Source organism: Balaenoptera physalus (genome assembly GCF_965194825.1).
Source record: "Balaenoptera physalus genome assembly, chromosome: 16".
In the NCBI taxonomy this organism is placed as follows: domain Eukaryota; kingdom Metazoa; phylum Chordata; class Mammalia; order Artiodactyla; family Balaenopteridae; genus Balaenoptera; species Balaenoptera physalus.
In genome coordinates this window covers 18691253-18707831 of record NC_138898.1, presented here as the reverse complement: position 1 = coordinate 18707831, position 16579 = coordinate 18691253, and the positions used below count along the sequence as shown (strand labels likewise).

At 41.6% G+C, this 16579-nt stretch overlaps 1 protein-coding gene across 1 annotated transcript in view; it reads right to left on the bottom strand.

Moving 5' to 3' along the window:
• Positions 1-16579, bottom strand: part of CHD6 (chromodomain helicase DNA binding protein 6) — a 208287-nt gene that overhangs the window by 84264 nt on the left and 107444 nt on the right. The window contains exons 6-14 of the mRNA XM_082430010.1: positions 14722-14784; positions 13846-13904; positions 13054-13171; positions 8982-9068; positions 8645-8779; positions 4537-4658; positions 2703-2946; positions 1336-1512; positions 518-661 (exon numbers count right to left, since the gene is read on the bottom strand). Coding sequence (XP_082286136.1) covers positions 518-661; positions 1336-1512; positions 2703-2946; positions 4537-4658; positions 8645-8779; positions 8982-9068; positions 13054-13171; positions 13846-13904; positions 14722-14784 — 1149 coding nt within the window. The remainder of the gene's footprint in view (positions 1-517; positions 662-1335; positions 1513-2702; positions 2947-4536; positions 4659-8644; positions 8780-8981; positions 9069-13053; positions 13172-13845; positions 13905-14721; positions 14785-16579) is intronic.

Here is a 16579-nt window from a genome sequence, read left to right as displayed (position 1 = left end):
TGAGTCTAATAAGCTAGACTCAGGACCAGATCTTTGAAAACAGGACATTTAGTTGATTTGGACAAAACTGGACTTGACCACTACTCTAGTATACACACCTGCCTTCTTTTCCTCACTACCTGTGTATTTTGTTTCACTCAAGAAAATGAGCCTGGAAACATGTTGCAGGTGATGAAGGAGGAGGGATGAAGGATGAAGAAGGCAGAGGAGGAGGGAAGCAAGCCCCTGAGGCCAGAGCTATGAACAAAATCACTGAACTTACATATGAGATCAGTGAAGGCAAGAGGCCGGATATAAGGCATTTTGGATGTTGATGCATTTATCCTTTGGAGTAATAAGAACTGCTAAGAATCAGTTTATCCTCTTCAACATAAACAAATTAAATAAAGGAGGCAATGCTCATTTTATGAGGGATGTGAGAACTTGCTAACTCCTGTCCCCATGGTGACTTGTTTTTCCCTTGATGGTGAAGGTCATTACCACATTGTCTCCTCAAATCCTTCAGGCTCCTATTTACCTGCTCCTCTGTTTTCAGATCTCCAAACTCCTCCAAGAAAGCAGTCTCTGAAGGAAACTGTGACGGCTCCAGGAAGTTGAGCAGACTGAAGAGCTCCTCCACCGAGTTCTGCAAGGGCGTCCCTGTGAGCAGCACCTTGTGCTCCTGCATGGATTCACAGCACGGGATGAACAGGGTCTGAGCCACCAAAACAGCAGGTTTTGGTGGGAAAATGATGTTAGGGCATTCTGGGCTTTATTGGTGGCAATTCTGTTTTGCCAGATGATGATACTTCATCATCAATATAGGAAAGAGGCAGAGGTTGGTTATAAAACATGTGACTCTACAGAATAAGTGTGACAACGTCAATAAACAGATCAACCTTCCTTTCACATCCCTGAGCCCAGGAGCAATTTCACATTAGTTAAAGCACCTCTTCATTCATCCATTCATTCATTCGATATTATGGAGTGCCTGCCTGCCATAGACTGGGCACTGTGCCAAGGCAGTAATGTTGAAGGCCATCACCTTTGGTACCAGATCATTCAGGGACCTGGAAACAAGCCCAAACATCTTACATTTCCAGGTCACAAATTTCATGGTATTTAAGATTTCCCTGGGTCCCTCTGGGAATCAGTCTGTGGCAAAGGCCAAACTGTTGACCCAGTTCATAACAAAAAAAATTTGCTTCCTGCACCATCAGAGCTATAGTGGGCAAAAAGGAAATCTAGGGTGAGCAGACTGTGCACAAGTAAGCTGCATGCAGATGGCTAAGAAATGCTTCCTCTACTGTGAACAGAAGGGGCCTGTGTTTATGCAAAGAGCTTGCTAACTCTCACCAGGGCCATGAGCTTCAGGCCCTCCAGAAGTTTGCAGTTCCTATTCTTCAATCTGTGGGCTTCATCAATGATCACACAGCTCCAGTGAATCTTCTTCAGCTCTGGGCAGTCTGCCAGGATCATCTCAAACGTTGTAATGACGACATGGAACTTGAAGACTCCTGACAGCGGGTTTCCCTGAGGATGACACAACCAAAGACAAAGCTTTACGCAGGGCCAGAGAACCCAGCTACTGGGTTACCAGCTGGGTTAGAGGAGGCAACACTATAAATGCTAGGACCTAGGTGAGAGCCAATAAGCACTTCTTCCTCAGCTGAGACTTTGAGAATGAACCAGCTATTCAGACAAGAGAGAGACCCCATTACGTCAATGAAACAAAAGCAAGAGAGCATGTACCCTCACAAAAGTGAGACAGAGGAGCAACATGGAAGGCCGAGAAAGGAAGCTTTTTATTTATTTACTTGTCATGATAAGGAAAGCGGATGGGTGCTGATTCACACATTCGCAGCCAGAAGCTGGTCTAAACCATGCATAGCTTGAACGCCCAAGGAAACTCTCATTGCTACTTTTCAGGTAAAATTAATTTCACCTTGTAACTTGGGTTCTAGAACAGATTCGACATCATGATCCTGATTCACCCAGGACAAGTGCTACCAGGCAGGACACACCTTTGTCTTTCAGCCTGTCTTAGTGCTGCCATCGCTTTAAAAAGCACAGCTTCATCACGTTAGAGCACGTCTTAAATTTCTTCTAAGTGTCTCCTCCTGCCGTCTGTGAAATCTCTGGGGTGAGCACTGCCTTTCCTCTGAGTTCATTTAATTTTCACCTTATTTATAAAAACCAGTGCTCCGGACAAACATACAAGGATACTCAGCAAAGTGATTATACTTAACAAAAATGTCTTAAAAAATTCTGCTGTGCTTTTAACCATTTGTTTTCTCTTTATCCTTCTATGTCAAATCTGTTAACCTCCTCTCTCTCTCCAAACTCCCTGGCTGAGAATCCTTCCTTTGTACACGAATTCCTCCGCTCACTTTCTTCACTGAGCACGTAACAACTCAGATAAAATCTTCTGCATGTAAAAGCAACTTCGTAAGCCAACCAAGAAGCCAAGCTTTCCGTGTCCTAAAGAGCCTCTGGTATATGTCAGAGTGGAAAGCATGCCCTCCAATTTTGTGTTTTATCACAAATTGAATTACCAGGAAGGAGTAAGAAGTCTGCCTCAATAAACATGTGACTCTACAGAGTAAGCCAACAGTAACCCGAGGCAGGGCATTAAACTCTGGAAGACAAGGGACAGAAAGGCTGTTTTGAACCAGGACGTCAGAAAGCTGTCCCCGGGTCTGTGTGACAGGCGGAGGGCCCACCTGTGCATCTCGGTACACCATCTCATACTGCTGGATCATCTGCCTGCTGATCTGGCTGCCGTGGTACACGATGGCGTTCATCTCCGTCCACGTCCGGAACTCCCGCTCCCAGTTGGTGATGGTGGAGAGCGGGGCAATGATGAGGAAAGGGCCGTGGATTCCCCTGAGGAATATTTCTGAAAGGAATGTGATGGACTGGATCGTCTTCCCTAGGCCCATCTCATCAGCCAAAATGCAGTTTTTTCTGCAGAGTAAGAAACACAGATACTTCATCATCCATATAGGAAAGAGGCAGAGGTTGGTTATAAATAAGAAGATACTTCAGAAGCACACCTTGACCTGCAAGGTCATCAGTGAAGGTTTTATCAGCATTTTCCAGAGATGCAACAGAAGCAAGTTTCTATTATCATTGTTCACACCCTGCCTACTTCCAAAAAGGAACTATTGCAACTTGTGAGAAAATACATGAAATAGGTCCATTTAAATATAAACTAAGGGCTTCCCTGGTGGCGCAGTGGTTGAGAATCTGCCTGCTAATGCAGGGGACGCGGGTTCGAGCCCTGGTCTGGGAAGATCCCACATGCCGCGGAGCAACTGGGCCCGTGAGCCACAACTACTGAGCCTGTGCGTCTGGAGCCTGTGCTCCGCAACAAGAGAGGCCGTGATAGTGAGAGGCCCGTGCACCGTGATGAAGAGGGTCCCCCACTTGCCGCAATTAGAGAAAGCCCTCGCACAGAAACGAAGACCCAACACAGCCAAAAATAAATAAATAAATTTAAAAATAAATAAATAAATAAATAAATAAATAAATAAACTAAAAATACCAAAAATTAAAATAATACTGAAACAAGGAGAGAAAAAAAAATGCCTCAAATCTAAGCCAGTTTCTCTACCTGACAAACTTCATGGAAGCCAAGGCAAAAACAGAAACATAAGTTGCATGATTCTCATTGTCTATTACTTGCGTTATCAAAGGACAAACTTTTAACCCACATACTAAGTTCCGTATCAAGAGTAAAAACGCTGGTCTCTTGTGGTGACCCAGAATCACGGACTGCACACAGCTGTGACCCCGGAAGAGTGCGACCCCTGAAGAGTGTGGCCCCTGTCCGGTCTCACTCCTGACTGTACAGGTGGGCAACCCCAGACCTGGAGTGTCTGAGTGAGCTGTGCCCTGACTCACACTGTGAACAGGTGGCAGAGACAAGGCTACAACACGGGTCTCCGGAGTCCCAGCTTGGTGTGTGCTCCACTACATACTGTCTTTAAAAATCAACACCGGGGGTACACTCTAGAATGTTAAGAAAACCTCAACCCATCTTTCTCAAATTTCATCTGTTTCATTTAGATCCTGATGGGAACTAAAGCACAGAGTTGAAAACTGAGTATTACAAGTCTAGGCCACCCATGGCTCACAAACAAGTAGCAGAGTCGGGGCTAGAATCCAGATCCATTCCCCTTTAGCGCCAACTCTGGCTAAAGACTGGGAGATAAAAAACAGTTTTAAAGGATCTTTTGGGTTTTGTTTCATCTAGGTTGAGCCCAACCTTTTGGTTAGACTGGCAAAGATAAAAAAGCACAAAGTCAGTGATGTCTAAAGATCATTCCTCTTGGTTGGAGAAACCAAACCAAACCAAACCAAATCTGACATAAAAAATAAAGTCCTGGTATGCCTGATGTGCAAAGATCACCACACGAAACCAGTGGCTCTGATGCACGCCCTTGCCACTCTGCTATTGCTACTCCACGCGGGCTAAGCCCACAATCTCCTTCCAGGCACAAACATCCGGTAGAAACATCATCCCTGAAGACAGGACCGGCTCTGGTTCCGCACCTGTTATACCAGTTAAAAAGAAGCCAGTTCATCCCCTCCAGCTGGTACTCCCGGAGCTGGTTGCTGTTCTTGTACTCCCGAGACTTCTCAAGTTTCTGCCAGGCGTCGGAGGCAGGTCGCTCCTAGGGAAGGAGAGCAGAGAGCACAAGACACAGAGAATGACGCTTCAGGGAAAAAATGTGCAGCAGAGGGACACAGGGCAAGGATGGGGCAGGTGGTAAATCTCAAACGCTGTCTGTCCTACAGCTGGCTGCAAACTGCAGCTACTAGCTTCTGACTAATGAGCCAGCCCTGTATTTTCTAGATTTCAGCAGATTAAACTAAGAACACCTCTATAAAATTTGCAAGCAATTAATGAAGAAGAGAAACAGACCCACCTAAAATCTTGATAAGTATTATATTGCTCCACTGAGACTCTTAGAAATCACTCCCACTTACATTTTAATTTCCCTACAAGCCAGTATTAGTCAGGTTTTTTAGTCTTCTATAGACAGAATTTTTTTTTTTGTTATTTGTCCTTGTGGAATCAGCTCAGGAAAGTACAGTGGGTCAAATATTTTGTTGATTAGTTTCTAGAGTAAAGCCAAAAGCCTATATAATCAAAACTGTAAATTCCTTAAATTCACCATGAACATAATAGCAATCTTATTACTTTATTTTCCCATATGAAACACCAATTTCTAAATGTAATTGATCTTTATTGATATGAAATGCCATTTTTATCATATAAGTTCTAATATATCCAGGGAGCTTTATCTAGAGCTTTCATTCTGTCCTACTGCACTGTCTCTTATTGCAATAAAACCACACTTTTGAATTACTACAGCTTTATATCTGATGGGGAATTATTTTTCAAAAATGTCTTGGCTATTCTGTCTTATTTAGTATTCTGTATAACTGTAGAATCAATTTCAAGTTCCCTTAAAATTCTATTGGAATTTTGATTAATCTGGGGGAAATTTTAATTTTAATTTTTAGGTATTAAGTCTTCCCATCTAAAAATTTTGTTTATTTATATTATTTGGACATAGACTTGATTATTTTGCTTCTAGACAAATTGAGCCCCTAGGTTGACACTTCAAGGTCTTAAAAATAAAAATTTTGGGCTTCCCTGGTGGCGCAGTGGTTAAGAATCCGCCTGCCAATGCAGAGGACACGGGTTCGAGCCCTGGTCTGGGAAGATCCCACATGCCGCGGAGCAACTAAGCCCGTGAGCCACAACTACTGAGCCTGCGCATCTGGAGCCTGTGCTCCGCAATGGGAGAGGCCGCGACAGTGAGAGGCCCGCGCACCGCGATGAAGAGTAGTCCCCGCTCACCGCAACTGGAGAAAGCCCTCGCACAGAAACGAAGACCCAACACAGCCAAAAATACATAAATAAATTAAAAATAAATAAATAAATAAAATAAAATAAAAATTTTTAGCTATGCCTATAGTTATATAAATGCGAATTTTGAGACTGTAGCTTTTCTAACAGCAATTGTAGTCTTTGGTAGTTCTACTTTGCAGTATTACAATAAAGTTTACTCCTGAAGTATGCTATTAACTAAAACGAAGCCTTTCACAGGTGAAATTTAATAAAATATCCCCAACCATTTCATATCACTGATATTTGGAGATAAGTGTAATCTGTCCAATCTGTTCAGACCACTGAAAGTGTGGTCTTTCAGAAACTTACATACCACAACTTACCTACAAAATTACTATAGCTGTAGTTAGGCTAAGCCCCTTGAAATAGAACTCTGTTGAATATTACTATCAGCACATAGGCACAGGTGTTTTTAGAAATAAAGGGGAAAATAATTTATTATGTCAAAAAATTAATTTTAAAGAGAAAGCTCTTAAGCAAAGATATTCCTATAGAAACTCTCTTGCTCTGTTCCCTTAAAGAAATTACATTCTTCCCAACCTATAGGAGTCATTCAGCCTGGATCCCCGAAGTCCATGTAACTCATTTTAATGGCACTCTACTCTACTAGATACTATGGGGAGACTTCCTGGAATGCTCCTCATCTCTAGCGACTGAAGTGGCTCACTCCTAGCGTTGCAGATTTCCACTTTGCTGCCTTGGTAGCGCTCCTGATGTAGCGGCATCACGCTCTAACCCAGTCACTCCTCTGGGTTTTCCCTCTTTCTCCAGTGCTAAAGGTTTTAGTTTTACATCACCATTAACATGACCAGAAATTTCAGCCATCTAAGGATAAGGCTTGAAATCAGCTAGAAATTCCCGATGCCTAGTCTGGTTGGCTCCTAAGTGGTACAGACTACAGCAAGTAACTTACCCCAAGGCTCCACAACCTTTAGTGGCTACAATTAAATTCAAAAGAGAACTGATTCTTGGGAGTCTCCAAGGTGGGTCTTGACTATTAAATGACTGCTACCCTCTTTGCACAATCGTTACTGACACTCATTTCTTGCTCTCCCAAAATTCCATATCTGACCTACATGTGACCAATTTTTTACCAAAAAGCTTTTAGTGATGGAATGTCCTATTCATCAAGACTGGTAGGGTTATCTCTAAACTTCAAAGCCCAGGATAAGAGCCCTTTAAAAAAAAAATTATTCAGTTAAAGTATCATTTGGAGCCAGCCCTTCTCTTAAAACATAAAAAGACAACTTTCATTATATTTTGAGCTATCATTCCAATTTAGGGTGAGAAAAATTTCAGAACATACCTTTTAAATGAGAGAACAAATAAATTAGAAACCAAAAGAGACAGGCGTGAAATGATCTCACAGTTCATTGAGAGATGAGGAGGACAGGAGCATCACAACAGCAAAGAAGGAAAGGAAAAGGGAAACGGACTGAAAACACTTGCATTCATATTCTCGCCAAGTGCACCTAGTCAGTCTGAAGGAATAAGTGGAATTCAGGCTGAGAGAGTAAGAATCTTGATTACTTCTAGATGATAACTTAGAATTAGCTTCAGAATTAAATTCTCTCTACTCTCTGCTCCCCCACTGGTTTGCTTCTGCTTTGGGCCACATGCCCCAATTAGCCTGGTGCCATGTTTGTCCTACACACACATGCCTCTTCCGTCAGCCTGTGAGCTCCTGGGGCAGGGCCTGCACCTTCTTTCTTACTCTGTCCCACACAAGAATCAACCTACAGCAGGTGCTTAGTAAATGACTAACAAATTGAATTTTCAATGGACAACTGTTATAGGAGAGGATTGAGAGAAAAATTCATTAATCAATCATGTAGACAAACACTGTAAAATACACAGGTTTCTAATCACAGTTCCGCATCTCAAGATACCTCTACACCCTTCAGAGCCAAGAAACAAAAGCAAAACTGCTTTTGGATGGTCTCCGACAGGGATCTAAGTTCAGTGTCAAAGTCTTGCCTTCTGAGTCCCAACTTTCCCACTGATATATATAAAAACAAGAATAAGGAACTGGATAAGAGTTCTTCATATAAAAATAGTGATTTAAAAAAAATAGAAAATGATCATTCCAGTCTATAGTTATATTCTTTCACAGCTCTGATTCTTTTCCCAAGTTAGTCACATCTTAACTGGGCTCTATCCCAATTCTGCCTCCTTCGACATTTTTGCAGCTTGGTGGTAATAATCCAGAATCAGAAAAACAAACCAATTCAACAAAAACGTACTGAAAACCTATGTTTTATCTGCAAAGTCCCAGCGATCTATAGAGAAAGGACAGTTCTTCCCTGTAAGAATATTCCACTTGAGTAAAGGCAAAGGATAAAACTGAAGAAAAGAGATCACCGATGGAGCAAGGGATAAGAAACTGGAACAAGAAAGATACTAACAACTTACTGAGCTTCTTTCCCAAGCCAGGCATTTCTTACCTTCTATCTTACTGACTCCATCTGACAGCCATACACCAAGAAATCAAAGCGCATAGCCAAGCTTCTGAAATGTCACATACATCAAAGTAGAGCCCGGACGTAAAGCTGACCTGAGTGCTAGCAAAGTGTGATGTGGGGAGAAACACACCCCGAACCGCAGTTGCAATGGGAGTGACCGATTTGATAAGACACCACAGAAACCACTCAGGAGCACAGCCCAGGGGACCCCCAGGATTGCCAAGTTCCTAAAATCACATGTTACGAGAGGCGCCAAACAGTGACGTGGGTACATTACCACATGCTTAACTTCAGGGAGAACTTGCAGAGATTCGAATTCTTTAACTTTCGCAGGATCCACATCCTCCTCCAGCTCCCACGTACTTTCTTCGTAAGGCAGTGAGCACCACTTCACCAGGTAATGCGTCACTTCCTGGTGGGAAATGGGAGAGACGCTTACGTTCTTTCTACTGCATTACAGGAATCAGTCCTACACTGACAGACCTATGAAAACCCCCTTACAATACAGCACGCGAATGCCATGAAAACAAGGACCACACGTTAACGAAACGTGCAAAATATCTTCGGCAAGCGGCAAAGACACTTCGGAAGAGTCAAAACAGCAAAATACCCACCTCTCCGGTTTCTGCATCCTTGGTGTGGGCCACCTCCAAGATGCGATCAACCTCCACGTAGTCTGGGTTGAACAAGTCTTCGTCAGGCTAAGGCAAACAAAGAAGAAGAGCTAAGAAGTGTCCCCCCATCCCTCCAACCCAGCATCCAGTGTTTGAAGTGACCCCCTCCTCTGGGTCCTATTGGGCGGGAAACAGAATGAAAAGGTTCGCTTGAAAATAAAAGTCACATCACTGACATTTCTTCACTGTCCCCAAATCCTCCTCTTCAGGACTGAATTTAAAGAAATGACCACACCTTACAGGTTGCCCCACGGCCAGGGTGAGGCTTTCCTGTTGGTCATTACAGTACTAAGCAAAAATCAGCACAAGGAGGATTTCCAGAGATATCCCTCGGAAACCCAGAATTACAGTCTGTTTTTCTTCTTAATACCAATAACGGTTAATATTGGAAGGAGGCATGGGGGGAGCTTCAGGGGTACTGATCTAGGTGCTGGTTACACAGGAGTGTTTATTTTGCAAAAATTCACTGAGCTGTACCCTTAGGACTGCTGTTAAACACACTACGTTTCAAAAAAAGTGTACTTACAAAATAATAAGCAAGATTTAGAAATATTTAATGTGTGTCCAGTGTTTAGCCTATAAGCTACTTTATGGAGTAGCAGGTGTCGTAATTATCTTTACAGATGAGAAAACTGACTCAGAGAGGTTAAATAAGTACCGTGACCAAGGTTGCAAAGCCACGTGAATCAGAACGTTTACCCGGGTCTTTCTTGCCCAGAAGCCCTCCTCCTGAAGTGCAGGAATGTTCTTATTACCCCTTAAGCTAGAAGGCACTTTAGGAGCTGTCTAGTTTCATCTTCCAATCAACGCAGGAACACTTTTTTTTTTACAGCATCCCTGGCAAATCCACCCTCGGATTCAATTATCCCTGTGTTCAGGAATTTATTGCCCTCTGAGACCTGACCCACTGCCAAGACAGCTTTACCTCTGCCTGTTCAGTAGTAGCATCATGATCTTTATCATTATTACTATTAAATTACAGCCTAATTTTCCTCCTGTAACTGACTCATTGGTGTGAACTGCTTCCTCTACAGCAGCAGTAACCAAGTTGATTCCTCCATATCGGAACACCTCCCTAACCCCAGGTGTTCAATGTTCTTCAGATGCCACATTTCTAGATCCCCTGGTGATGCAGAGAGCTAACCTTTGTGGAATAGTGACTATGGGTCGGGCACCATGCTTAGCACTTCTATCAACACTGTGCCATTTAATCCTCCCAGGTAGTCTGTGAGGGTGATAGTATTAGGAGTTCTGATTTACAAAAATGGAGGATACTGAGTCTGAAGGAGCTACTGCAATTGGCCCAAGGCAAACCGCTATCTGGTCATTTTCCCCACTCCAAAGTTGTAAAGATCTTTAAAATACCAATGTGTGACATTACATTTACTTATTGCCATTTTCATTACTTCATTCATCCTCTCCTGTCCAGGTAAACCTGAACTTTGATTCTGTCATTTATTCTCCCAGCACTGGGTCTGGTATTGAGGAGTCAGGGTCTCATAGGCCTCCAGCCCTGTGGGGCGTGGGAACTCACAGCCTTTCCAACCCCACTCTCCTTCACACGCGCCCCCGGCTACCTCATAAAGCGGCTGGAAATAATGGGTATGAAGAAGCTCTATTCAAAACTAGGTTATTATTTACTTCATAAGAATATCATTTATGCAAGTTATTAACAAAAATGTTGACTAGGTCAAGACTGAAGACAGCATTACAGCAACTACTCCCCACTCTCACTCCTCATTCCTTTCATGATGGCCTCCAATCTTCTCAAAAGCCTTTCCTTCCCCAAGGGTATAAATTCCCATTATTTTCTTCCCCAAGGGTATGAATTCCCATTACAGTATTTCTACACATCCTAACACAATTTTCTATTCCCAACCAAGGGAAAAAAAATCACTCCCTTGGGAATAAATCAGAAACCAGACTCATGGGGCTTTATAGCCTACATTAAGTAGTTTGGACTTTATTCCAAGAAAACAGGAAGTGCTGAAGGGTCTGGAGCAGGAGTGGCATAGAAAACCCTCCTCCCATACCTGGGCACAAACAAGTGGTGACTGAGCACTGACCCTGCGCCTAGTACCACAGATAGAAACACGAGGAAGACGTGGCCCTGTCTGTCTCGCAGGGCTCAAAATGGAAGACACAGACACGTAAACAAGTCACTGCACTGCAAATGCTCGCTAAAATAGAGGCGTGAATAGGAAGTTCCAGGAACCGAGGGAGAGTATCCAACAGGGCTTCAGGATGGTTTTTCCAATTCTAGTCCTTCCCTTCCGATTCTCTACAGAGGAACAATGCCATAAAAAACAGTTCTCACAGGTTTTACAACAATCCTGGAGAGGCCTGGGGCCAAACGTTAAGGCTAAAGAAAAAGGACTCCATATTGGGACAAAAAGAACACTTATTGACATTATCCTAAACTAGTTTTTTGTCATTTGTGGAAAAGGAGTACAACATGAACAATGAATTGGTAAGAATGTGCAGCAATCTGCTAAAATTTGATGGCATCTCAGTGCACTCTTAAGGTCTATCTAGTATTTGTGACTACATTTAAAAAATAATTTTTATTGCTTTTTTCTTCATAAGTTATCTGTATAAAATTGAAAAATTACATGTTAAAGAAAATAGAAATCACCACAATCCCATCAAATGGAGAAAATTATGCCATCATTTTCACGTACACTCAGACATTTTCTATGCATTATTATGGTGATTCTTCTCTCTTGTGCCCCCCAAAATGGAACTGTCTCATATAAGAGCTTGACATTTTCAACTAACAATAGTTAACATCACTAAGCCTCTTCCTATGACGTTAATAATTGTCCTCCAATATCATTTCTACTAGCTGCACAGTATTGCATTCTGTGGGATGTATCATAATTTAACAAGTGTCTATTATCTAACATTTTGTTTGTTTTCAATTTTTCACCAATACAAACAACTGTTTATCATAGCTAAGTCTTTGCACAAAGACTTGATAGTTTCCTTAAAATAAATGGTGGAAACAGAACTGCTGGGACAAAGGATAGGCAAATATTGAGACATGTGGATGTCTGTTGTCATCCTGCTGTCCTGACAGGTCATCCTAAGTTATGCTCCCAACCAGTGACGACGACAGTGTCTCTTCCCTACACCTTCACCAGCAGTGGAAAATACTTATGTTTAAAACCTTCAAATATTTGATAAGTAAAAACTAGAAGATTCCCATTTTAATTTGCATTTCTTTGACTGCTAGTGAAATTGACTACATTTTTGTATGGCTGGTAAGTCATTTTCCCCTCTTTTCTGAATTCCCCATTAATTTGTCCATTTTTTCTATTTGGGATTTTGTATTTTTCTTTTTGAACTATAAGAGCATTTCTTGTCATTAAAGCTATTTGTCATGTGTATATGTATGTGTATCATGCATGTGTGTATGCAAATATAAATAAGGTTTCCATACTGGGTAAGAAGAATGTATGCCTTGTATGTATGTGTGCATGTACGTAATTAGGGAATACGTCTATGTACATTATGTACTTAAAGATTTATTTGTGGTATTTTCTAACTTATAGGCACTACAGATGTTTTGATATCCAAATCTATCAATCCTTCCTCTTGCTGTAGGTACCATACTTAGAAATACCCAAGTTTATATATTTATTTACTTATTTTCTAACATTTTAGCTTTGTTTTTATTTTTTACACCCAAACTTTAAGTCTTCTTGGAATTGCCCTTTTGGGGAGGGGGGAGGAGGAAATGAAAGAACTGTGTGCACATTCCTTCTGTGTGTACATTCTGCCCTAGAACGTGACCTAGATGCACGTTCTTATGAGTTATCAGTTTATAAGGTTTGATCCTTATTCCTTGTTGGATAATTTGTTTTCTTTGGCTTAAATCTGGACAAATCTTGTCACAAATCAGCAGACACCTGAGCAATAGATCTACACAGGACTTCAACTTTAAGAAACTTAAACCCGGTATTTAATACCGCAAGAAAAGCAGTGATCAAATTAGTAAACATTGCTTCACCTCAGTAAAAATGTGCTTCATCTGGGCTTGTTTATTCCTAAATCGCTTGATCTTCTGTGCGATGCGAGGATCCTTTTCGAGTTCTTCCATTGTGGCCCATTTACAGTGTAAGTAGGAACTATCCAAAGACACACAAATTGTGAGACAAGCACAGAACCAGCAAACCATCAAGCTTTAAAGTGTTTCAATAACCAGGTGACTGTCTAACACAGCAGCAGTGGAGTGACTTGCTGTGGAACTGCTGGAGACTGGGCTTAGAAGGGCCTTGCCCTTCAGGACAAAAACAGAATACAAAACAATGCAGCAATTCCAAGCAACTGGTCACCACTCTGTGGCTTCTAGAGAAACTGGCTCAGAGCAGAGGGAGGGCAGGTATAGGCAGGCCATCGTTAATGCACATTAGTGAAAGTGGGCACACAGCAGAGAAAGAAAGAAAAACGCAAGTGGGGAGAAAAGTATAGGCTATAGGACTGTGGTTCTCCACTCTGGGTGCAAATGGGAACTGCAGAGGGAGTTTTTAAAACACACCAATCCTTGAGAACTACTCCCAGAGTATGAGCCAACAGGTCTTGAGTGCAGCAAGGACTTCAATAGTTTTAAAAAGCTCTCCAGGTGATTCTATACGCAGCCAAAGTAAAGCACTGCTGCCTAAGGTGAACTTGAGCCAAACAAGATCTGTGGGTCATGCCTTAGGGGCCATTCTTGGAAAATATAAAAGATAATGGTGTGATGAAAGAAGAAAGTTTTATTCATTTAAAATACACATACAAATAATACATTAAATAGACGTACAAATTCCTATACTTGACGTAGAACAGCTCCAAGTCGAATGGGGGTTCTCCCGGGTGAACCTGTAACCAAAAGCAAGCAGTTATCAGCCCAGATCCCCATGGATCACCCTTATGTGCCAAACGAAAAAGGTAAATCAATACTTCTTCCTGGTTTTAGAACATATTTCTCGAGGACATTTTCATTTTCCCAGGTCTTTTTCTGACAGGTCTGGAGCAGGCTTTCTAAAGGCTGAACACACGGTAAGCTATAAGGTTAGAAAAAAAAAAAATGATCCTCCTGGTGTCATTCTTAGGTCCAGGCTGGGAGAGCATTCAGCTGATAAAGCCAAACTGGCCCAGGGCTCTGAGAGCTGGTGCAGAAGTGAGAACATGCATTTCCGGCATCCTCCCAACCATCCCCCACAAACTCCAGTGATGTTCACTCTCAAAGTAAGGAAGTCTACTTTCATAAATACTTGAGGTAAAGATGAAACTATGCCCTCACTGGCACCGGCATACTCCTTCACGCCAGAAATTTTCTCTAGAGGTTCTCTACACAGCCCTGAGACGTTGAAAGGAATATATGTTTTCATTGGGAGTCTTTTCCCATCTCTTCTTCTTGGCCCTCTGATGACTTTCAGTGGGCTATGGCAACTAAAGGATCAATACCTTTTGCTAGGATCATAAGGAACAAAAAACATCGGTTTGGGCCATACTCAAATATTTCAGAATTTTATGTCTTAAAATCTTTCATGGAGGTGAAAATAAGTGTCAACTAGCCAAACAGTGTTCTTGCCTAGCTCTCAGTCCAGCCAAGAATGACCACTCCAGAAACATCTCTCCACAGAGGGTGTAAACTGCGCTAGTGATATATAAGCCAGAAACATCAGCCACGAACCTCCTGGACAGTCTTAGATGCCAGGATCTTCTCAATGATGTTTGCGTCATCTTCTGGAGGCTCCTGGAGATGGAGGTTAAAGAGAGAGACAATTACAGCACCACAGGAGCCATGAAATAATTCTAGAAGAAATACTGTACTAGGCACTACTTTGTCCAAAAGCTCACCTTTGAGTACTGAGGTCCCTCTCCTATCAGCCCACAGAGTGATCAAAAGATCACACACATTCTAACCTCTGGGCATAACACCCTATCACCTTCCCCTCCCAAGTGAGCAGGGAAGTTATTCTGCTTCTTGATTTGCTTCAGATTCTTCATTTCAGATCTGCCTTTAGCATCATTAAAATTGACCCTAAGACCTCCCTTCTCTGCCAAAACTGCTTACATGTTGCTGCATAAATTTTCAGAAAGGCCTAACATAGAAGAGTCTGGGGGCTTTAGAATCAGAGGGTCCCAATTCTGACACAATCCAGCTATTGACTTTGGGCTAGTCAATTAACACCTCTTAGTTCCAAGTCTATTAAAATAGGAGTTAAAAACACATATCTCACTGGGTTACTGGGAGGATAAAACGGCATGTGAAAACATTTTTTGGACAGTAAGCGCTATGCAAATGCAAAGTATAATTATTCTTTACTAAATTGTACCATCTTTCCCCTCTGTACCTGGAAATGGCTTTCTGTTTCACTGATCATCCATTGACTACAAATCCCAACTGGAAACAAATTAATTCCTTCCTTTCTGCCCTAGATACACATCAACATTTCCTAATCTCCATGAAATCTCTTTTGACAGAGTATTTGACTTAAAAAATCTGCATTTAAAAAACAACAAACTTAAAAAAGGATGCACTGGATCTACAAATATTTCTTTAAAATTTTATTTTGTTTTAACTTTATATAAAGGGTGTCATGGTGGATGTAATCTTCTTTAACTAAATATGATATTGCCAATATTCATCCATATTGTCCATGTTGCTTTAGCCATTCAATTTTAATGCTGTATAATATTCTATTGTATTAATAAACCAGAGTCTATTTGTCTTCTTCCTTTGATGGACATTTAAAAAAAAAAAAAAAAAAAAAAAGGATGCATTGGGTCACAACTCTCCTGTTAAATGTTCTTCCTCCGACTTTATTTGAGCAGTTTTATTTCCATCGTTTCATATGCACTACATAACCTTTCCAGATCCAGTATTTATCACAATATGAGATTTAGAACAGTATATGAAAAGAACACTCATCACAACAACCCTAACTCTCAAAATAACTATTTGGGTTCCTTATCAGAACTTTCCAAAAGGATGGTTTATGCTGCATCTCAGTGCCCATTCTAGGGCTCAACTGTCCCAAAGTCATACCATTACAGACAACATATTTTCTAAGAACTTAAATGAAGCTTTTCCCAGAAAGGTGATGGTAAAAAAAGATGAGTAGGGCGGATGGCAGAAAAGAAGTATGGGAATCAGCAGGCACTGACAGATGCTCCCAAAGGCTACAAATATTTATTACGTCCCCCTGGACACATGGCATTGTGAAGTTAATCCAAAATGACCAGTCTTTTCCCACTGCTCAACCAGAAGACAAGTGAACTGGGCCTACCATACAATAGAAGGATGGGGTGGGATACAGACTAAGCTTTTCTTTTCCTGACAGTATGTTTCTTCTGCTTGATTCTTCTGCACAAGTTAAGAAAAGGAGAAGGAGGCAGTTTACTGTGGATTGCCCATCTTCTCCCACCACAATATAAGCCTTGTGAGGGCAGGGATCTTTATTTGTTTTACTCACTAATGTAGCTAGATACCTTGAAAAAGCCAGGCAACAGTGGGTGATCAGTGAATATTGGTTGAATGCTAAACA